We start from the raw sequence: 23,414 nt of genomic DNA, 5'->3' as shown, positions 1-23,414 counted from the left end.
CGGGCCTAATCAAAAATTTTAATTTCACATTTAAAATAAATTATCTTCCTCGAGATGCAAAGCGGGTGTGCCTTTTTTCCAGAAACTCATTTCAGCAGTAAACAAATGGTTAATTCGGTGACCGCTAGAGGGGGCGGGGCCTCGGCGAATGGGAGGAATCTGATTGGCTTAACTCAGGGCAGGCGCTCAGTTTTCCTGGAAAGTTCTTGGAACGCAAGACATGCGATTTCAGGAGAAACGCCGGTTTTATCCTCGAACGTCAATCACAAACATCAGGAAGCAATTACCGACCACCATCATAATAAAACTCCCAAATGAAAAGTTCCAGTGCTATTTCATTACTCACGAGACTGCTGTATGCTTGAATGAGGAAGAAGAGGGGATTGATTATGTGGGTTTCACAGAGCTCTACTTGCCGATGGCGTCAGAGGCGCTAAACACGGGGGGATTCTGAGAAAACCAGTTCTGGGAAGTCAGACGAACTGAACAAGCCAAGCCCTGCAGTGTACCGCTTCTTGCTCAGTTTTAGGGCTCGAGCTGAACAGAAACGCCGCTCGTTTTCGAGAACCATGTCCGTCTGATCTACTCGCGTAGTTTAAACAAATCCGTAGACAAGTCGCACACTTATATGACAGAATCCTGACCCTCTTCAACAACCTTCCAGTTCGACAGATATCATTACTGAGCTGTTTGTCATCGCTCAAGAAAGAACATATTATTTTGCCAGCCCGAGTAAAACCTCAGGAACAAAGAAACTTTAAGGAATCTGGCAGATATCTAACCGGACATCTTCACAATGATTCTCTGCGTTCAAGGGTGAGTTTTAGCGGCTCATCTTTCTTTAAATATCACAACAAAATAGATAACATACTATCTAATAGTTCGTTAACTAAATACAACACATTCTTGAGGATGCGCTAAGCATCCTGTGAAAGACATATGGACTTCTAAATTATTAAGCAATTATCTTATTATATGTAAAATAGTACATATAAATATACATTGTTTATTGCATTAAAAATAGTGAAACACTTCAGGCAGGTTACATCTGATATTTAAAGCTGTCTGCAATAATTAATATATTTTTGTTGATAGTAATATACAATATAGTAATATGTGGCATTAATAATATATACGGTAACAGGGATTTTTTTTTTTTTTACAGTATATGTGTCTCACATGATTTTTCATTATGCTCCTGTGAATTGAAACTGTTGAAACTCATGCCTCAGAATTAACATTAAATTGAACGAAATGAAAAAGCTTAATTAGCAATTTTATTAATAATATTATTAATGAATATTATTAATACAAAAATATGTGCCTTCTTTTTGAAAGGATTGTACACTTTGAAGTCCTTAAAATAGTTTTGTTTTATCATTCTTTTTTTTTCCAGCCCAAGAGCTCATTTGACTGATACCTCCGATCCGACGGTCAGGTTTCCGGTGGTGACTTTCTCTTCTCCTCGCCGCATTCACTCGGCTATTACCTCATGGGACCCTAGCAAAGATTTAAAAGTTATCTCTGAAAATTTCTGCTATCTGGATGCCTCAGGTAAGACAAAAAAATAAATAAAAAAAATAATCTAATTAGTACATCTATGTTATTATGATTATTTTTGGCAAGTAGAATTTATTCATAAATCCACAAATAATAAATAATTATTCAAGGGTCATTCTGTAAAACTGGTGCCTTTTCCAGTATGCACAATGTGTCTACTCTCAAGTTCACACACACACACACACTCTATATATATATATATATATATATAAATAGAGAGAGAGAGAGAGAGAGAGAGATAAATAGATAGAGAGATAGATATAGATATAGCCTATATGTGTACACACACATACAGTGCATACACACTGCTTTTAGAAAGGTCATTTTTTAGCTATCAAAATTTACCTTTCTGAAAACAATTCTAAAAATGTGTATATACAGCAATGAGAAGTTGGACATGCTTAAAAAAAAAACGCTTAAAAAACGTCTCTAAAAGCACCCATTTTCTAGGACAGTGGTTCCCAACCTTTTTTCCTGGAGACCCCCATTTTAACATTCAAAATCCTTAACGGCCCAGCCACCCCCTACACGCCTGCAGACACACATTTTGTTTAATGACAGGGATTACAAAATCAGTTTATTTTTAAATAAATTCAACAACAGCAGATGTCCGGATTTGACTTACAACATAATGTTATCTACTAACATGTACTACTTGTTCAATTAAAGTATTAACTAAAATGTTTTATAAAATGATAAACCTAATATTCGAGCCTTTAAAGCATTTTAAAGAAACAGAATGAGTCAAAATGATTATAGGTATTTTATCAGCTCAATGAATAATTCTAGATTCTTTATTTATCTAGATTTTTAGAATGCACATTAGCTTATGTTCCAATAACTGGTTAAAGTTTACAACAGCATAAAAATGTGGTCCGAGTTTCACAAACAAAAAACGACAGACAGGCTGAATAAAAATGTAAACCATTATCTGTCAGTAGGTGGCGCTTATGAAACAGCAGAAATAAAGCTGTTTCCACGGTAACCTCTGTAAACAAAGCAGCTATGCTTATAAACACTACTGTTCCACGGAGGGATAATGACAAGAAATTAGCATCAAAACATTTCTCATGACCGTCAGTTCCCTTCAGAGATACATTCATAGAATTAATTCATACTTCAATTTATATAATTTCCCTCAGCACTCGTTTGTAAAACCTCTCTCACTTCTTTCCGCCATTTTTTCAAACCAAACGAAACCAACGCTGCGTGCTGTTGCTTACTTTTCGCTTAATACTGGAAAGTGTTAAATAGTTAATATCCTAGCAATCAAATAGTTTTAATGATGATTAAAATACTAAATTGTAATACTAACCAAAAGCCAAACTGTTAACCATTTCATAGCTAAAACAAGAGTAAGCCTGGCGACCCCTCTGGTCACGAACCACAGGTTGGGAAACAATAATAATAATATATAGTTAATAATAACTTGTATAGTTAATAATAAGTTAACTATATAATAATTACTTATATAGTTAATAATAACTATTATTATTTATATATCCATATCCATAAAAGTCTCCAGTAATAACTAATTTCAATTATCCCTTTCTTTTTTCCAGGTTGGTACTGGGGTGCCATCTCTGCCAGTGAGGCCCACTCTGTCTTACAGGAGGCATCGGAGGGTACTTTCCTGATACGGGACAGCAGCCACCCTCTCTATATGTTGACACTGTCTGTTAAAACCAGTCGTGGGCCCACGAACGTACGGATCGAGTACAGTCATGGACATTTCCACCTGGACTCCAGTTCCCCGGTCAAATCTCGCCTGCAGTCCTTCCCTGACGTCCCCAGCCTCCTGCAGCACTACGTGGGCTCCAGGAACAAAGAGGAGGGGGAAAAGACTGAGGAGTCTGATCACATTACTTCCTTAACACCCAAGGAATGTGCAATGTTGCTAAAACTCAAAAAGCCCATCCATCGTCCTCAAGCCTTTCCTTCTTTGCAACATCTCACTCGCTTGGTAATCAACAAAAACACAACTTGCACAGAGCACCTGCCTCTACCCAGACCGGTACTTCAATATCTTAAGGATTACCCTTTCCAGCTCTGAGGTCACCATGGAATCGCACACCGCGGCCAATCACGAGGTTGGATGCTGATGTTTTGAAGGAATGCACAGCCCCAACGAGAGGTTTGGGGTCAAAAAAGAAATGTTGACTCTTGTTTCTGGAGCAAGTTTTTGATGGTCAGCAAGTCTATCTAAATAGATAGATGCTTTGTTTATTACCCAAGTGGGACTGAGTCAAACCAGGTCCGGAATTGACTCAAGTTGTGACTCAACCTTCATGTCATACTGTTAAAAGTGTGACAGGTTAAACCACAGGCTTGAAATAATGTCGTTAAACTTTTGTACAGGTCACACGACCCTTTTAAAAAATGGTTTGAAATGAGATCACACAGCTTGTCTGAAACTCACAAAAGCACATACGTGCTTGGTCTTCAGCACCCGAGCTTAGTCACTGCGCTGCCTTGACTGGAATAGTTTCTTTTCTTGAAAGTGTAATGCAGTGAAATTGTTTTTCTTTTTTTTTACTATTTTAATCAAGATTTACATATTTTTTTCTATGCGCTCAATGTGGAGTTTGTATGTATTTATGGATGAAAGATCCTTTCATTTTATAATAAAAGTGACAATCAAATTTACTTGATGTCATACTGTTTTATCCAACACTTTATCAAATTTGTGTCATTTGCCACTTCTGAGAAGAATTATTTATAGAAGAGTATAATCATGTAAAATGCATGGCATGGAGAAAAAAACTAAAATGATGAGGGCAGGTGCTGATTAACTTGGAGAGAGAATAAATTGGACCTTTTCGCAGAATGAAACGCGTGATACACAGAATCAAACAATCTGACTCACTCCTCTTCTAAGTACTGGCTTTCCAGGAAGACTATCAAACAAGGTCACTCAGAACTGTAATCTCAGAATAATAGGATTATTGGATGAACAAATGTGCATTAAATTGCTGTACAATTTAGTTAATTTCAGGACAAAATGTGTTATACAAGATTATTAGATGGCATTCTGAATGTGTCCTGATCGCCAGCCATATAGGTTTCACAGCTAAACAATGTCAAAGAAAAGAGGAACATTTCGGTGTATTTATACTATGTAGTCTATTTCTAAATTATTATTTGAAATGCCTACAATTTTGAGGCGTGCTGAAATGAATTCTACGAGACAGACAAGAGTAACAAAACATGAAAAACGAGAAATGAAAGACATGTCTGTGAACAAAAAAGCATTGTTTCCTCATTCTATTTTCCTCATAGTGAATCATTCTGCACACCCTGATTAGTACTTCCCAGAAAGCGAGGCAGAGCTTTTTCTGAAACTCGATCTTAGTGCTGCGCAAGCTTACATAAATTTGCTGGTGACGTAAATATGTAAATAATCTTTGTGTACAATAATATATGTAAGAACAACAGCATTAAAAAGGGTGATCAATAAGAATTATTTTAACAGTTGCACTGCAAAAGGTTCTTATTTAATGATCTAAACAATAAGATTGCCAAAAATGCCAATGTTCATTTATCAGCATAAAGACAACAAATGTATTACAAATAGTTTATTTATCATGGCATTGCATGTCTACAAGAACAATAAATGCAAAATGTCTCCGCAATATTTTAATACACATTACTAAAACAGAGAAGAGAGGCAGTGCATGTAAAATTCAGCTTCACTCATTCAAAGAGACAGATTTGGTGTATGCATTGTGGTAGTGGAGCATGTCTGGTTTGTCTGTGGGCTAGCTGAGCGAGCGAGTTAGCGGCAATGGGCCAGCTGTTTCGCAGAATGAGTGCATTACTTCCAGGGAGTGACTAGCGCAGGGTTGGGAGGGGGAGTTCTTAGAAAAGGCTTCAATAATTACCTTCAGCCTACTGCACCCTGACACTTGCACACTGAGCACAAACTCACAATCAATGCAATCTCACCACAACAAACCACAGCCACACGCACCTAGCAATTAAAAGGAAAGCGAATATAAAAGATATAACAACAAAAGGTTACAGCACATGACAAATAGAAACCCTTGGTTGGCAAATTTCACGAAGGAGCTTCTTGGTAGGATTGGCAGGTTTTTAACTCGGTGCATGCTGGGAACAGGCAGTGTGCCACCTGCAATTTGACTGAAGGCATTTTAAATGGGCAATTGCTCATGGTAAAGACTCTAGCTCTACTTAGTATGGTGTCCTACCAGCCAAAATCATCTTCCTGACTGTCTTTCCTAATGTATTTTCCTCTGTCCTTTGTTTCAGTCATCCTCTCCTTTCTTCTGTAAAATGCAGAATCGTGGCCTGTAAAATAAAAAGCATAGTGTGTTTACCAGTATACTGTAAATGGGATACTGTTGACTCAGCATCCAGAGATAACAGGGTACTTGAGTTGCCTACTAAGGTTGCATCAGTTTTTATTTACAGAGTCGGTTTACCAAATACTGGAGCGATGATCCAGAATGACTTGGACAAAAGCTTTTGCACATGCACACTTTAAAGGAGTACTTCCCATTTTAAAGATCATCATAATTCTCACATCCCATTACAGTTATTGAGCAATTCAAAAGATGCATATGTACAGTATATATTATATATGACACAAAAGATATATATGCATATATAAAATGTAAAGAAAAAAATGTTTAATTATATAATATTAAATAACAGGCATATATATATATATATATATATATATATATATATATATATATATATATATATATATATATACATAAAATATTATGTAATGTGTAATATAATATGATATATTAATTATTTTGATAAACTAATAATAGTGTATAATATATTAATTGTGCTGAGATTTAATCGCATTTGTTCACAGTCTTGTTCACAGTCAAAGTTTATATTTTTTATATCAAATATAATAGTTTATATTTTTTATATATTGTTTAGATCAAAGTTTATATTTTTTTCCGTTTACATATTTATATTTATAGTTAAATATATTTTTTTCCTTTTGTGTAATTTTATATTTCTCCAACAGCTCATATACCTATATGATTTTATATATTTTCTCTCCAACAACTTATATGCATATAGAATGGTGCATAGAACAAATTCATAGGTAAAAAAAAAGAACGCAGCTATGGTCCGTCAGAGGAGAATGGCCAGACTGATTCAAGCTCGGTTACAACCAAGGTCTGCAGAAAAGCATCTCTGAACGCACAACACGTCGAACCTTGATGTAGTTGGGCTACAGTAGTTGAAGACCACACCGGGTGCCGCTCCTGTCAGCTAAGAACAGCAAATTGATGCTACAGTTTGCACAGGATCACCAAAATTGGACAATAGAAGATTGGAGAATGTTGCCTGCTCTGATGAGTCTCGATGGTTGCTGTCACTTTAAGACCTGACGCACAGAGCCATTATACCGTTTAATATAGCAAATATACTTGGTTTTATGTGAGCAAAGAATCTGTGAGAATGCATAAAATTATGCACAATATGTGTAATTTCATGCCGAAATTCAAGCCCTGTAACAGCAACAATATTCATCTGGAGGCAGAGCAAATGAAACAGTGAGTGAGGGGAGGACGGTGTGTGTGTGTGTGTGTGTCAACTCGCTGTCAGAGAGATGAGATTGAGAAAGCGCAGCTGGTATTGTGTGTCTATTCGGCGTAATAAGAGTATTGGGAGCATTTCAGACATTTCAGTATCAATATGTATCGGAAAATCTATATTTTTGACAACACTACATTGCACATAGTTTATTATTTCAGATGCCTTTTTAAAAGACTATGATTGAAAAATTTATATTATATAAAATTCAACCCACCAAAGTGGCTAGTAGGAGTGACTGCGTTACACGCCACTATATATATATCTACAAATGTATTTATTTTTAAATGTTTTACGTTTTTAAAGCTATGCTAGTAAACTACTAAAAATATATTTACTATAAAAAAATGAAATGATGCTTGAATAAAATGACAATTTTAGCATTCCCTGAAATTTTCATCCCGAGATACAACTATTTGAAAATCTGGAATCTGAGGGTGCCAAAAAATCAAAACATTGAGAAAATCGCCTTTAAAGTTGTCCATTTATTTAAACATTTTCGCGATTGTGCTGCATTCACTCACAAAAATAAATGTTTCATATATTTACGGTAGGAAATTTACAAAATATCTTCATGGAACATGATCTTTACTAAAAAAATCGATAATTTTGACCCATACAATGTATTGTTGGCTGTTGCCACAAACATACCCGTGCGACTGGTTTTCTGATCCAGGGTCACATATAGATTTATATTCTTTTGGGTTCTCTACCAATACATTTAAAAATTAGAAATGCAGGTATCGGCGAGTAGCAAAAATGTAAGTATTCGTGCATCCCTAGTTATAACATTCAAGAGACATACCTATATATACAAGAGACACATACCCAAGCACATATTTGCTATTTCCTGTTGAGCAAGTAATTCCTGTAATTACACTGTAACATGGACTCGGTCTAAGAACAAACATTCACGAAAATGTATTACTTTTGAAAAAAGCAAAAAAAGCAATTGAAATCAAGTAAACAACAACAAAACAAAAATGGCAGGTCACGTTAGCAGAAGAACCTGACCTGTTGGTGAGGTCACAATGGGTTTCCAGATAAAGCAACCCCGGCATCATTTCCTCTGTCAGCTGCTGAATGACTGGAGGATGGCATGGAGCAACCTCGAGGTAAACCCGTCTGGGCAGACAAAGGCATTTAAAAAGGAAAAGGTTGGGTGGACAGGATGTTTTTCCAAGTAAACAATATCACAAGCCATTAGTCATGAAAAAGAATAGTAGGAAGCCTGAACGCTAATGCTAGGGGCTCTCAGTACCTATAAGGACAGCAATGTGTCACTTGTGCGAAAGAAACAAATCTTGAGTGGACACATAATAAGAAACCCTCAAGGAAATCTGAAACCCTACCACTAAGCAAGTTCTCAGCATGCACTGACAAGGAAAACGACACGTGCAATGCTCTCCAGCCTTTATAAGTGTATTACTCATCCATTCGGTGAAATGCTTATTGAATTAGTAATTTTACGGGCATGGAACATTCCACAGGATAGGTTTTGCAACCGTCAAGCTAATTGTGTTATTTGTTATTGTGTATGCATGTGCATATGTGTGTGTTTGTGTGTCTTGGGAGTGATAAGGGTTGGGAGGAGTACTGGGAGGAGAATGATCTGGTCCCTGGAATACTGTTATCAACTGAACTACAGAGAACTGTGTAGCACTCGATTCCCTGAAGCATTTTAGGTATGCTGGGAAAGCTTCTTAGCGTGATTATAGCATAGCCTACTATTTATATTGTATTTGGCTACAACGCCACTCATATAAGAATATTCAAAGACAACCAGACATTCTGCCAAACCACATATGATGGCGACACACACTACTCACTTACCCTCGCTTTGTTAAGAGCTTAGAGCACAGACCCAAAACCGGGCGAATCACAGACAGCCCGTCCAAACCCCCGTCCAATGCGGCATGGTCTTCAAACCTTCCAGGAAAGAGATGTGGCTGTTTAAAAGGTTACATGAGGAATTTTCAAACACACACCAAAGGTTAAAGCACATGTTGAGTGTGTCCGCATGTTGGCCTAACCTGAGTATCTCTGTTTGTAAAGTCTTCATGTCCTGACTGAGCAAGTAGGGAGGGTTGCTCACTATAAAGTCAACCGGGTCACATTCTCTCAGTATCACATCTGCATCTGGGAATACAAAACACATTTTGTTCTCTCGCTGTCAAATGCAAAACATATTTTCACTGATGTGGCTATTTCATTAAATTTCATTGCTGACCAATGAGGAAAATAATTACAGTAATGTTGAATTACATGAATCTGGGGATATATTCAGGTGTTGTGTTTGAATCAAACACTATCATACTATATATAAACAGTAACGTTCAAAAGTTTAGGGTCAGTAAGAAAATTATTTTTGAAAGAAATTTATATTATTCAGCAAGAATACATTTATAATGTTACAAAAGATTAACATAAAATAGAAATCAAAGAATCCAAAACAAAAAAAAGAACATGGTTTCCACAAAAAAATATCAAGCAAATATCAATTGTTTTCAACATTGATAATAATAATAATAAATGTTTCTTAAGCACCAAATCAGCATATCAGAAGGATCTCTGAAGGATCATGTGATCAAGTTTAAAATAGTAAAATAGATTACTGTTAAAAATAAAATAGACTTCTGTTATTTTAAACAGTAATATTTCACAAAATAGTTTTTACTATATTTTTGATCAAATAAATGCAGCATTGGTGAACATAAATCGTACTATTACCAACCAAAACCTTTGAGCGGTAAATATTATGTACATATTATGTATTATAAATATTATAATAAATAAATGGTACTAGGTTCTAGTTATAAGTATATACAGCACTAAAACAGTATTTGATTTTCTCATATACAGTAGTGGCCAAAAATGACGGTTTGTTTTTAATGACCCAACAAGTTCGATTAAACCATCAAAATATGAGGAAAATATTTTATCCTTTTTTAAATATTTTAAAATTTGACCACTGCTGTATATACTGAAACCGTGAAAACTCCTGAAAACCTCCATTTATGTCTGCTAGCTCAATAAAAACAACACTTAGGAAGATCTTTAACTTTTCTGCAGAAGTATCTTCATTTAATGCAGTTAGTGAAGTGCAGCGATTAAAGAGAAAACAACTTCATCTCAGAGCCTAATAATAGTAATGTGGTTAGATCACAGAGTTAAAAATCTGATATTAAGCATTCAGGAGAGCTGTTTTTAATGCCATTTAGTGGGAAGAGAGGCACAAGCTTTAACAGGAAAAGCCCAATAAATCCCTGGAATTAGCTGAACATTTCCATGTCACTACCTTAGAGGCCCTTCTAGGATTCGGGCTGAACCGTCTGGCTCGATTCCTCAAAGTCTCGTTATCTACTAGCACACAAGTCGCACTAATGCTAAATCATTTATGAATGTTATGACAAGGTCCACTGTGAATCTCTGCGCCTTTTCAGCTTCTTCCCGGATTGTGAGTGGAAATTTTGTGTCATGGATTTATGGAAAAATAGAAATGGAGATTATTACTGGCAGCTGAAAGCATAATGAAATTAGTCAAAATATTTAGTAAACAAACATACAAGGAGAGTGGGATGCATGGAATGGATGACCGACACTCAAGTTCTACAGAAATCCGTGGAGCTTTCCTGGGAATTCTGAGCTGTGAATTACGTGCAGGTCTACTTGTGACTCTTTGGCACTGGTCACTTTGGCCAGTCATAACAAACCAACAGAAAGCAAAAGGAAATGGGGCAATCAAAAATGCCAGTTACTCCCTCATGCTGCATTTCCTCTCTATTCATTATTCACAAATTTGCAAAGAAACTAACTATAGAATCAAAATAACATGTAATGTACTTCTAGTCTTGACATGACTTTAATCTCTCATTGTGCTTACATAATAACATTTCTTAAAGAGAGAAAAAGAATGACACCTTGGCTGAGAAGTGTTTCCATTCTGTCCACTTCTGACTAATTCACCTTCATTTATGCAAGATCAGCATGGAAAAACAAACAGCACATTCTAAATAGAAATTCTACACTTTAGGTTTTGTGTTCCGTCAAAATTCATTATCATTTGGATCTTAATGCGTTTCTCCTCCTAAAAAAAAAAAAAAATCATGAAATTTCAGTAGCTCTTGATAGCTCATTCTGGATAACCATTTTATAACAATTTTTAAAGGAAATACTCAATGTGGTGACCCAAATATCATGTTATTATCTGTATATATATATATATATATATATATATATGCATATATGTATATGTATATATATATATATATATTCATAATATGTAACTACACCATTGTTAAGTTTGCAATAAAATGTTCTTAAGGCATCTTGCATTTATAAGTTATGTTAAAAGCTGTTAAAAATGAATCATCAGATTACAGTCAGTGACGTAAAATAGACAAGATGCCCAGAAATGACGTTTGTTTGTTGTGTGCTGGCCAAAAATTGCCACTTTCAAAGGTTGTCAGTCTTACAATAATCACTAACTGTTATGATGACTAGTCATTGCGGAGTGTGATTTTTCATGTCATTTCCATCACTCTTACCCTTAATCACATCTAAATGGTGAACATCTAGTCTGTGCTGTAGACCCAGTCTGGAACAAACAAAAGACGATAATAATACATATGGAATAGTCAACATAATAAATCATCAAGTAATAAAGATTCATTTATAGAAGCTTTATATAGTCGACTGTGAAAGGTTGTCACCTGTTTGCATTTTCCGTTGTAAGACATACTGCTGTCTGGCTTTGATCCAAAGCAAATACCCTGAGCTTAAAGAATCACGGGTACAGATGTTACAGATGACAAGCTACATTACTCGGAAGAGCAAGATAAATAATTAGGAGAAAGACAGTGCAAACCTGTGGAATGCTACGTAGTAAACTAAGAGAGATGGCTCCAGATCCACAGCCCACCTCCAGACCTCGTAAATCAGTCCTGTGCGATTCCCCCTGTATCAACCGGAGGTCTTCAAGAACCAGACTAACCAGCTCCTAGATGCACACAAACCAGCGGGTCCAAGCGGAAATAAATGTTTTCAGACACACAGTCTGTGTTTATCCAAAAAGTCACATCCATTTGAAGTCCACTCTCAGTTTGTTGCAAAATTCGGACATGTGCTAAGAAGGTCACTGAAGCTTTTCACCTCTGTTTCAGGACGGGGTATGAACACGGGACGCTTCATCTTCAGGGTCAGGTCTCTGAAGTCCCATTCCTCAATCACATACTGTACAGGCATCCTAAAAAAACACATTCACACAGGCTTGAAATCAATAGGCTTAATCTATCTTCTCAGAGGTGTTTATAAATTGTTTTCCATGATTAAATGCATCAGCTTCTTTTTCACGAGTCATTGATTTGTAACCAGTTCAAGGGTTGGTTCACCCAAAAATGCTCACCCATAATTTACTCACCCTCACCTCATCCTAGGTGTATATGACTTTCTTCTTTCAGCCAAACACAATCGGAGTTATATTAAAAAAATATCCTGGCTCTTCCAAGCTTTATAATGGGAGTGATTATGAGTTTTTGAAGCTCCAAAAAGAGTATCCATCCATCCTAAAAGTAATCCTTAAAGGCCTTCTTAAGTGAAGCATGCGCTTTTGTAAGAAAAATATCCATATTTATATTTATTTACTATTCGCAAGTCTAGTTCCGTCGGAAGAGTGACTTCTGACTCTTCCACTTAATATAACTCTGATTGTGTTTGGCTGAAAGAAGAAAGTCATATACACCTAGGATAGCTTGAGGATGAGTAAATTATGGGATAATTTTCATTTTTGGGAGAATTAACCTTTTAATGTTACTAATAACAGTCTAGTCTGTTTTGGGAATTTGAGGAAATATTAATATAATATTAAATGTGTTAATTTAATTTGTTGTTTATATCTCATTGCATCTCAATTTAATTTGTACACTTTTGTGGAAACGCAATAAGGTTCCATTTGTTAACTAACTTAGTTAACATGACTTAAAAATGAAAAATATGCTTCTAAAGTAATATGTAATCTTAATGTTGATAATACATTAAAATTAAAAAGTTGTATCTGTTAATACTATTTAATGGACCTGAGCTAATCAGTGGGTGGAATAAGTTAAAACTCCTCGGAAATGGTTTAGTGTTAATCTTAGAACGTAAATGAATAACAAATAACAATTCAAAAAACTTAAAAGAAGTTCTGTGAAGGCCTTCACTTGTGCGCACAGGGTCTTACTCATTAAAAAAAAAAGTTGCAGTGAGGAGTGAGTAAAAATGTCAAATGTAGTTTTACCTCGTTAGGCGTTTGGAGCATAATTTCCACACTCTTTCTATTTCCCTGTCAGTCAGGGTGTCTCTCAGCCTTTTCCTCGGCACACATTCCAGCTTTTAACAAAGAAAGACAAGGACATGGTGTCATGGAAAGGGAATGAGAATGTGTACAATTCTCTTAAACAGTTATTTTACACTTTGTAACCACACAGACTATGCCTCCACACATTTTCAGTTGTGTATATACGTATGTTTGGAATTTTTACAATGTATAAAACGATTTTAAAAACATGGGGTGAGAGAGAAACTCACAGTTTTTTGGCCAAGTACATGAGATATTATATATTGACTAGAAAGGAGAGGCTCGGAGATGCCGTGCAGTGTGAAGTGTTGAGCCCATAGTCTGACCGCCTGCTCTGCTGTGACCCCACAGTTTGCCGGAGGAGCAACAGCGCCCTCTGCTGCACTCGACGACAACCTCACAACACTCTGAAAAATCATCAACAACACATTCATTGTCAGTCACACACACAGTACACATTTTTGGATGCTATATGATTATTTTAGTACTATAATAGTGATCTTTAAATACAAAATTATCAGGAACTTACTCTATGTTTTGACACTCCACTGTATCTGTGCATTAATCGAAAACAAATGGTCTTGAACAGCATCGTTCTTTACTGTAAGCTAATCGAGCAAACTGTTTGAGATGCTTTAAGATTCGTGGAAGAGCTGTCTAAAGCAATAATGTAACCTACATGTGTCTTAGCTCTTGATAGATACAAGTAACATCCATAGACAGTATAAGAAGGTAACATCGGAATCGGATACCATGTGCTAATGTCCGAGTCGTTTTTTGAGTCGGATCTTTTGAATCGGTTAAGCGGCAACAAAATTATTCATTTGAATAGTTCGTTCACAAATCGGACTGAATCGACTTTGTTTCTCAGTAATTAAATTGAATTTCAGGAGAAAAAAAAAACCGGGGGGGGGGGGGGGTCGACTAATTCACAGGTGTATTTATTTTTGCAAACACTTAAATCACGCATAATCTCCTGCCCCTTTAGCCTACATCTCATGTCGCTTACATTTGCGTTTTAAATACATCTCACGTATTTCAAATGGGCATCTTGCATTATTAAGATTAAGATGTAGCCTACCCAGAGAACCGTTCGGATCTGTACGATATTAGTTTGATGAGACGAGAAAGAATTTTAATAAACAAAAATATGTGCCTAAAATTACTTTATTGGAATGGCTGTCAGATTCCACGTTGATGACGCAATGACGGGATTCACTGAATCAAATTTTAACCAGTTCTTTGAGCTGTTCAAATGAACCGATTCGCGTTCATGAAGCGGACTTCCTGCCACTAGTGCGCAATGAATGCGCTTACATAACTTCAAAATAAAAGCCATATTTATCTAATACGACAACCTAACGAAAATGCAGTATTTTGTTTATTATGTTTATGCTAAGCTCTGCAATTAATTATGTTAAACTGGATGTAGAACATTTACACTTTATCTCCAAAAGTGTGATTTTGTTATTACCACTTGAGGGCGCATTAACTTTATGTAAAACTGCTACATTTAGTGGGTAAGGGACTGTATATTTTAACTTAAAAAACGTACGTTTTTTTTTCTTTTCTTTTTTTCTGGGCCTACAGTGTATTATGATAACAAAGTAGGTTGATACATAATTTGTGTACAAAGAAATGTAAAAAAAACTTTGGGACACATCTTTTCCTGATCTTTTCCTGGGTAATTTCAATTACTTTTGGTATTTCATAATATACAGAAAACAACTTATACATTATTCGGCTATTAATAAATTGTTGGTGTACTACATCTTGGAACTACAGTTTTAGTTCATGCATTATCCCATAGTTTGACAGCACAAACTTCAAAGACAGAAGTTCTGAAAAGACTTCTTGTCTGCAGTCTGAGCTGGAGAAGAGAGAGATCACGTGAGGAGAGACTGGATTGGGGGATGGAGAACTGGTGCTGTCAGCCAGATGGGACTGATTGTTATTGTGTGCTGCAGGGGTTGCAGTGTGTAGCCTCAGTCTATTTGTGAGCACCACCACACATGATTTCAACTATAGCCCTGTGTTTCCCCTGAAACACTGTCTCTCAGAATGAACACTCTCCTTATATGAATAAAGAGGGATGAGATAATAAGTCAGATTGAGACGTGTGGAAGTGAAAGTAATTGACATGAAAGGAAAGCTATAAGGGAGGTTATATGAATATGTCAAAGAATATGTCAAAGTACTGAAAGAAAACAAGACATAAAGACTTTTTAGACACATTTTTGTCCTTGAAACAAATCTGTGATAATAGCTCACAGTGTGTGTGAAATTAAGGCAAACTGGTGACGCTTGCCTGGAGTCTTCACCGGTTTGATGGCCTGTGATACTCCAGTCTATACAGTTCAGACAATTTACCATTCATAGAAACTGCAACAAATGCTACTGTTTGTCAGACCTAAGTGATCAGCTTGAAGTTAATCATAACCTTAGCCAAGATGCAAAGTATTAGGGGTTTTCAAGCTTTTTTATGCCAAGGACCCCCAAATGTGAGGTTTTCCTTGCAAGTCATCCCTTCCTAAAATATAAAGGTAACTAACTACATAATTTTATGTTTTAAAAACCCATTTATATTGTGAGAAAAAGCTATGTTGTTTGCAAACTTTTTATATTGTTACTGTAATGAAGCCAGGGCAACATTTTAAATATTACGTTGAAAATACTGACTTTTTACCCGATTAATGTTGGATATATAAAGTTTTCAATGCAATGTAAATTTATTTGCACAGCACTTTTTATAATATCTAAACATTGTTCCAGAGCTGTTGTACAGTTAACTTTGACAGCACTAAAAATACATTTTCATGCTTAAAAATGTTAAATCTTCTAAACATACACTGTAAATTATTTTTAAAAGTTGTAAATTAAAAGATTATAGGAGAATATCTTCTACAAGAAAACACAATTTTGTTTTTTCAACTTCAACATTTCATGTTTAATTCAATGTGCCATTTCTTTGCAATTGTTTGTTGAGTAAAAAGTGTTGCTAACTTGCTACCATTTTTTTCCAGTGCACTGTCAGCTGTGGCATGCAGAGCCGGACAGTAACTGAGTACATTTACTTGAGTACAGTACTTAAGTACAATTTTGAGGGATCTGTACTTTACTCGAGTATCATTTTTGGGGAGTACTCATGACTTTACTCAAGTACATTTGAGAGGCAAATATTGTACTCTTTACTCCACTACATTTATATCCATAACTGTGAGTACCCGTTACTACTTCTAAAAAAAAAAAAAAAAAAGGAAAAAAGAAACATCTCGGAAACCCTCTCAAATGTGATTGGATTGTGCAGGCGCCACTGATTGGGACAGCCTATCAGCAATCACCTTCAGCTTTCCGCCAAAGTCAACTCCATGGTCAGATTTCGATAAGAGACGAAACCATGGACGAAACAATGGATGAAGACGCAGCAGGTCCATCCTGGGAGCAATATTTTTTTTCCCAGGATGGTAGGGAAGACTCATGAATATTCATTAGGGAAGTCATCCCTGATTGGTCTTAACCCCAGTGATGGGTAGGTTTAGGGGCGGGGTTATGGAGGTCATAAGACCCCCAGTGACGGGTAGGTTTAGGGGTGGGGTTAGGGGTAGGTCATCAGACCAATCAGGGATGACTTCCCTAATGAATATTCATGAGTCTTCCCCTACCATCCTGGGAAAAAAAATATTGCATCCCGGGACTGTGCCAACCCGTGGTCCCACCTTGCCAGACTATTTCAATTTTCTGAACAAGTTAATGATAGTTTTCGCTTCAAGTGTTTGCTGTGTTTACCAATGTAAGCACTGTGGCAGTAGTAATGCAATATTTAGAAAATGTACTCTTGTACTCTTGATACTCAAGTACTTTTAAAAACAAGTACTTTAGTAAGCTACTTTTACTTAAGTAGACATCTGACTGTAGTACTTTTACTTGTACTTGAGTAAAATTTAGCAAGGGGTATCTGTACTTTTACTCAAGTAATGTAGCTGTGTACTCTGTCCGCCTCTGGTGGCATGTCAGTTTGAATATGTGTCATATCTGATACTGTGGGCATCACAAACCACCACAAACTCGTCAATCTCTCACAATCTCTCGTCTTTTACATCAATCCATCTCTCTCATGCTATTTTTCTTTCTCACTTTATCTAGATAAGACACACAATGCAGAGTTCAGATGTGAGCAGAAGGTGTTCCACGTGTACTGGAAACGTGATATTGATTTTTTTGTTTCGATTTTTTTAAATGCATATGGAAATTATCATAAATACTAAAAAAACAAATTATACAACTCAAGTTTTATTCTTTTGTTCTTCTTTATCCCAAGTTTTACTTATGGTCTGACCCAAGTTTTATTATGCTTCCTGTTTTTCTAGAATTTTAGAGAGGGAAGTTTAAAAAAAGGTTGGAGTTTAAAAAATGAGAGTCTGAAATTGGCCATAGACATTTCCAGATGCCATTTCCCCCCGTTTCCACTGCCTCCTTCTAAAAAGAAAGAAAAAAAAAAAGTGGGAAGGAAAAGATGTGTTAGTTCTTTTACATCATAATTTACATTTATATCAATGCCAGAGCATTAAAACAATTTTTTTTTTCATGCTATTTTTGTCTTTTGCTAATATGACAGAAATAATTTAACCTGGATTCATTACACAATGACCGGGAATATGCAGCTGAGTGCCAGATGTGGATGATAAAAGAATGGGAAGTATATGCAGGAAATATTTAGGTTTTCGGTAACACTTTTCAATAAGGTTCAGTAGTTAACATTAGTTAATGTTTTAACTAACTAACAATGAGCAATACATTTGTTAAAGTATTTATTCATCTTTGTGAATGTTAGTTAATAAAAATACAGCTGTTCATTGTTTGTTCGTGTTTGTTCACAGTGCATTAACTAATGTTAACAAATCCAACCTTTGATTTTAATAATGAATAAATGTTGAAATTAATATGAACTAAGATTACTAAGTGCTGAAGAAGTATTGTTCATTCTTAGTTCATGTTATCTAAGGTAGTTAACTAATGAACCTTATTGTAAAGTGTTACCAGGATGTCTAACCAGCTCTTGGCATTATACTTTGGCATAGTTGTAATTGTATAGCAACATTTATATAGGATTTTGTCTTGTTTCCTCTCGGTATGTGCTGCAGTGAATCTGAGCAGCTGAAGGTAAGATTTCATCTTAATCCTCTCATTTCCGTAAGATAAATGTGCAGCATGCAGATATTGGACTTGTAATCGAAAGAAAACATAAGACTGTGCATCCAAACATCTTTCCCAGCTTCTTAATGTGTCCAAATTTCATTCATTTTCAGTCGCCGTATACCCTGGCATTGGTCCAGACAGAATCCTCTATGGCACATATATTCTCAGCAGTGACTCATTCTGGTGTTTTGAGCCTCTAGGAAGAAGCTCTCTTTCTCTCTCTGCTATTCTTCAAGCTGAAATACTGAGAAGAACCTCACAATGCTGCTTTGTCCCTCAAAAACACTGAAGTCATAGTTTCCCAGGCTGCTGCCCCCTGAGATGCCTAGAAGTGATGAAGCGAGAGGGGGGGGCACAGAGCTTGGTAAATTGCTTGGTAATTTTTTTTTTTTGCCATGAACAAAAGGATACAACACATTATTGTGCCTCTGTAGGGATGTTCATTACCCCGGTATAGCCCATGATGTTCTATAAAATGTTCCCCAACCTCCTTCACAATAATAAAGAGTTAGGCAAAACTCTAAATTGCAGAATAGATCATTCTGTCTGTCCATCATTTGTAATTTCTATCTGTCTGTCTGTGGCTATCTATTGTTTGTTCTATCCATCATTATCTATCTATCTATCTATCTATCTATCTATCTATCTATCTATCTATCTATCTATCTATCTATCTATCTATCTATCTATCTATCTATCTATCTATCTATCTATCTATCTATCTATCTATCTATCTATCTATCTATCTATCTATCTATCTATCTCTGTCTGTCTGTCCGTCCGTCCGTCCGTCCGTCCGTCTGTCTATCTGTCTGTTGTTCTAGCTAATGTTTGTTGGATCTATCTGTCCATCTATCTGTCTATCTATTGTCCGCTCTATTGTTTGTTGTATCCATCTGTCTGTCTATGACCTTTAAGGCCTTGCTACAATTCAAATTCAGTAATTGAATTGGAGTTTAAAAGCATTCTCAATTGATAGTGATGCTTCAAAACACAAAGATGTGACCAAATATATGGCGGCATTGATTATGAATCATTCAAATATCACTAATTAAGTTCACCTGAAGGCTGGATATTGATATCATAAAAATTATATTTTCACATCAGAAATGCAAACCTCTAACCCTTCTGTTTGCATATCCCATTATAAATTCCTAAGGTAAGCTTGTGAAAGTGCACTTTGAAAAGGTCAAGTGTCTGAAAATAAACTACAACATAACAGGTGAGATATAGGCCCTGTAGTATTTTTATTTTTTTGTGTAAAAGCTATTGTATGGCTCTGATGCCCATATAGCTATTGATTTTGTAACTGCATTCTAAGCTTGCATCTTATGAGTATTTTTCAGTGTCACTCAGACCACGACCCATTTCACTAAGAGCTTTTCTCTTGCACTGCAAGTTCACAGATGAAATGGCATGATAACAGAGCTCTGATGTGGGTCTCTGAGACCACAGGTTTAAACACCTCGCTGACAGGAACTGTCAGGCCACCGCTTCACTTCTCAGAACATCAAATCTTTGAACATCTCTGACACCTGAATGAACAGAGCTCTTGTCATGCTCGTTACTTTTGGACATTTTCCTAAATTCATCTTGAGCATCAAGGTTATAGATGCAAAACAAATTAGATGTTAGATTAATACTTCCAAACGCATTAGCACATGCTGCCATATTATGCAAATCAAACTAATTATAAAACACCCACAGAATAATAAAAAAAACTTGAGTGTGAATTGAACATCTGTGCTGTTTGTTCCCTTAAATCACTTCCCTTCATGCTTCATTTTAGTTTTGAATGGATGGAGTGTTAAGTGGTTTAACAATTAACCTCCATTCCCCATTTTCCAGGTAACTGCCACCCTTTTAACCACATTTCTGTCTAAACTGACAAATGCAATGTTATAGTGAATTAGAGATACTGGTGATTGATAATATCTCTTCCCCAAAGATCCTTTCACTCACTTTCTAACTTGAAGCTGTTGCATTATCAAATGCATTTTTTTTTCACCCTCATGTTGTATAAAGCCCTTATTTTGTGTTGTTTTTATGATGCATCTCTGTAGAATACTTTAATAGGTCCATTGCAGCATTCAGAGGACAGAATGATATTTCTGAATGACCATCGTCCAGTGCCTGTGTCCTATATGGCTCTGCTTAAGTTTGGTGCCTCTATAAGCAAGGTATGATTTAAAAGTCAGATCAATATTTTATGTCCATGTTAGCTGGTCATTACTGCAGAATAAACACTCAGATAGCTATTTCATGTCCATTCATTTATTTAGTATAATGTACAATCTGCTGGTTATTATTGCAAAATAAACCCCTTCAGGATTATACAACATAGGCTATGATCACCTTGACAGGGTTTGTTTAGCAACAATGACCGATTGACTGTAGCCTATGTAGGTCTGTTTATTGTCATTTATAGGGAGTGATGCATTTATTGCCTGATCTTACAGGTCATTGTCTGAAGTATTGATACTCACAGCCCAATTCAATCTTTTTTGTGTGTATAACTTCATATTTTAGTTAACAGTTATTAGAAATGGGACACAAATACAAACATGCTGATACCTGAGGAAAAATGATACCTTGAGCTAAATACATTGGCATCAGAGAATGTAAGTGTAAACGAAACGCCCTGTGTGTGAGTGTGTGTGTGTGTGAGCCCAGGGAGGGGTGCATATGGAACTGATTGGATTGGTTGAGGGAGTGAATTCGACAATAGGAGGAGTCACATACGACGCTCGGGCGCTATTCTGTTCTTTGCTTTGCCGCTGAGATTCTAATGCAACGGAGCCCAATTACGCTCAGATAATGCCATCTCAACTCTTCCTTTCAGAGCATGCGGACCTGAGGACCACATAAACGGCATGGGCACAGACACAACGCCGCATCGTTCATACCCAAACCTCTTCTTGTAGATAGGAATTGTATTTTCTTCAGTCACTTCAGATGGAAGATCTTGAGCAAGGAGGAGCAGCCTCTCCCCGAGCCCAGCAGCTCATCTGAACGCGAGGGATCGGATCTGAGAAAGCGCAGGTGTGCCCGGGGTGCTTTCAGCTGCTTCTCTCCGAAGGGGAAAGTATCAGGATTTACCAGCCGATGTAACATTGAAGGACGCTTCTGAGAGTAACTGGTGAGGAAGAAGGGAAAAAGCTGCAAACTGTGACAGTCGGGGGCTCGCGCGCAAGCTCAACATATCACTGGAATCTACATTTATACCTCAAGAAAGATGTCATCTCAGACGAGGATTAAGAAGGACAAGGAGATCATTGCGGAGTATGAAACGCAAGTGAAAGGTATGTTGGCATGTCTTTTATGCATCGATCTGAGGAGTTTAGATGAACATTATTTCACATGGCCTGCAGCAGCAGCGAGATACTTGGATGTTTACTGATCCGATTCATAACCTGCTTCTCTAAATAAACAAAGATTAGGCTACTTTGTTTTGCCCGATTGTGTAAAAATCAAGCTGTTTTTACATTGATCCCTTAAAATTAGCAGCTATTTTTGATACTAGAGTTACTAGTAGCCTAATCATCCATGTTTTCAATTTAGTAGCCTATCTATTTATTAAACTTGCTACTTATTAGATGATGGTATGGTAATCTTATTCCAGTCCTCAATCTATTCTGTAAGTTATTAGTATTTATTTCCATTACATAGGCTACTACCAATTATTTTTCTTCTAGGCGTCACTAGTCAGATGTAACTAGTCCATTGTTACTGGTAACACATTTGGATCTGTGGTTCTAATATCAACTATTCACTTCCAAATAGTACGTTTTCAATAGTTGTGGTGCCTATTGCATTCGTGCTAGTAATTATTCTATAATTTTGTGATTAATGTAGGCCTATTAGATATTTCCTGTTTATAACTTTCCCAATAGTTAGTAGTATCGACTTAACTAGTACTTATTTATTAGATAATAGTACAAGTTGTTAGACACTAGAATGAATTTGGGTTGTTGCAAGTAACAGTTATGATTTTTCTAGGAAGTAACTAAAGTAGCCATTCTGGCTAGACTCCTAAGGAGATAACTACTTTGATAAGAGATGTTGCTAGTAGCAATTGTGATAAACACTCTTGTGTCTTGTAAATAGGACAGCAATGAAGTCCATGCAGTGGTTTGGCATTTTTTCATCAAGACTTGATTGTCATATTCTGACCTCTCACAGCCAGTTTTTACCCAAATGTTTGACTTGGTGTTTGTCTGGCTGAAGTTGCTGCTTTGTAGCCATCTGTCCTTTCCTCATGTCAAAAATGTGTCCAATTATAACAGCGTTAGTAACTTTGATTCTGTTGACATGGGGTTTTGTGCAACCACAGGAATGGTTTCATATATTCAAAGGTGTTTTATTGCAGTGACTTGTGCGCTGTTGCACATAAATTCCTGCTATTAATGGTCTGCACATTAAGTGTTTGTGCATACATTGTTTTGGTGAAAAACTAGAAGGTTGGGTGAGGGTTTTTTGTTGCTGGCAGGGTAGAATGGTGTATTGTATTGTCAACCTCTCTGCACAGATGGGTGGAACTTCAAGGCGACCAGCGAGCTCAGTAAATTCTTCTCCTTTGTTTACAATTTACTTTTGGCAGATCTAGTATTAAAGGGAAAGCAACAAAGACCATTAATACATACATTTATAATCAGTGTGTATGCAAAGCCTGTGTATAGAGACAAGTATTATAGTGATTAAGTGAGGATGTTTAGATGGTGATCTGTTGTTGTGA

General features: G+C 36.4%; 3 protein-coding genes across 3 annotated transcripts in view; 2 read left to right on the top strand and 1 right to left on the bottom strand.

Moving 5' to 3' along the window:
- The first annotated feature begins 208 nt into the window (after nt 1-208).
- cisha (cytokine inducible SH2-containing protein a) lies at nt 209-4,206 on the top strand. Its single transcript, XM_084128712.1, has 3 exons — nt 209-816; nt 1,397-1,554; nt 3,123-4,206. The coding sequence occupies exons 1-3, from the start codon at nt 797-799 to the stop codon at nt 3,611-3,613; spliced, it is 669 nt and encodes a 222-aa protein (XP_083984838.1). The 5' UTR covers nt 209-796; the 3' UTR covers nt 3,614-4,206.
- A 914-nt stretch (nt 4,207-5,120) lies between these two features.
- On the bottom strand, nt 5,121-14,267 carry hemk1 (HemK methyltransferase family member 1). Its single transcript, XM_084128711.1, has 11 exons — nt 14,013-14,267; nt 13,714-13,890; nt 13,424-13,515; nt 12,298-12,391; nt 12,014-12,145; nt 11,859-11,923; nt 11,694-11,743; nt 9,180-9,285; nt 8,980-9,075; nt 8,161-8,271; nt 5,121-5,868 (listed from the first exon to the last, which is right to left on the bottom strand). Exons 1-11 carry the CDS (start codon nt 14,073-14,075, stop codon nt 5,826-5,828), a joined length of 1,029 nt encoding a protein of 342 aa, XP_083984837.1. The 5' UTR covers nt 14,076-14,267; the 3' UTR covers nt 5,121-5,825.
- Nucleotides 14,268-21,428: 7,161 nt separating this feature from the next.
- srgap3 (SLIT-ROBO Rho GTPase activating protein 3) overlaps nt 21,429-23,414 on the top strand; it is a 97,338-nt gene continuing 95,352 nt past the window's right edge. The window contains exon 1 of the mRNA XM_084129144.1: nt 21,429-21,981. Coding sequence (XP_083985270.1) covers nt 21,915-21,981 — 67 coding nt within the window. The 5' untranslated portion in view covers nt 21,429-21,914. The remainder of the gene's footprint in view (nt 21,982-23,414) is intronic.

This window comes from Abramis brama, assembly GCF_963993115.1.
Source record: "Abramis brama genome assembly, chromosome: 11".
NCBI lineage: Eukaryota > Metazoa > Chordata > Actinopteri > Cypriniformes > Leuciscidae > Abramis > Abramis brama.
Note: the sequence above shows the minus strand (reverse complement) of the source record. Positions and strands in the feature narration are given on the sequence as shown.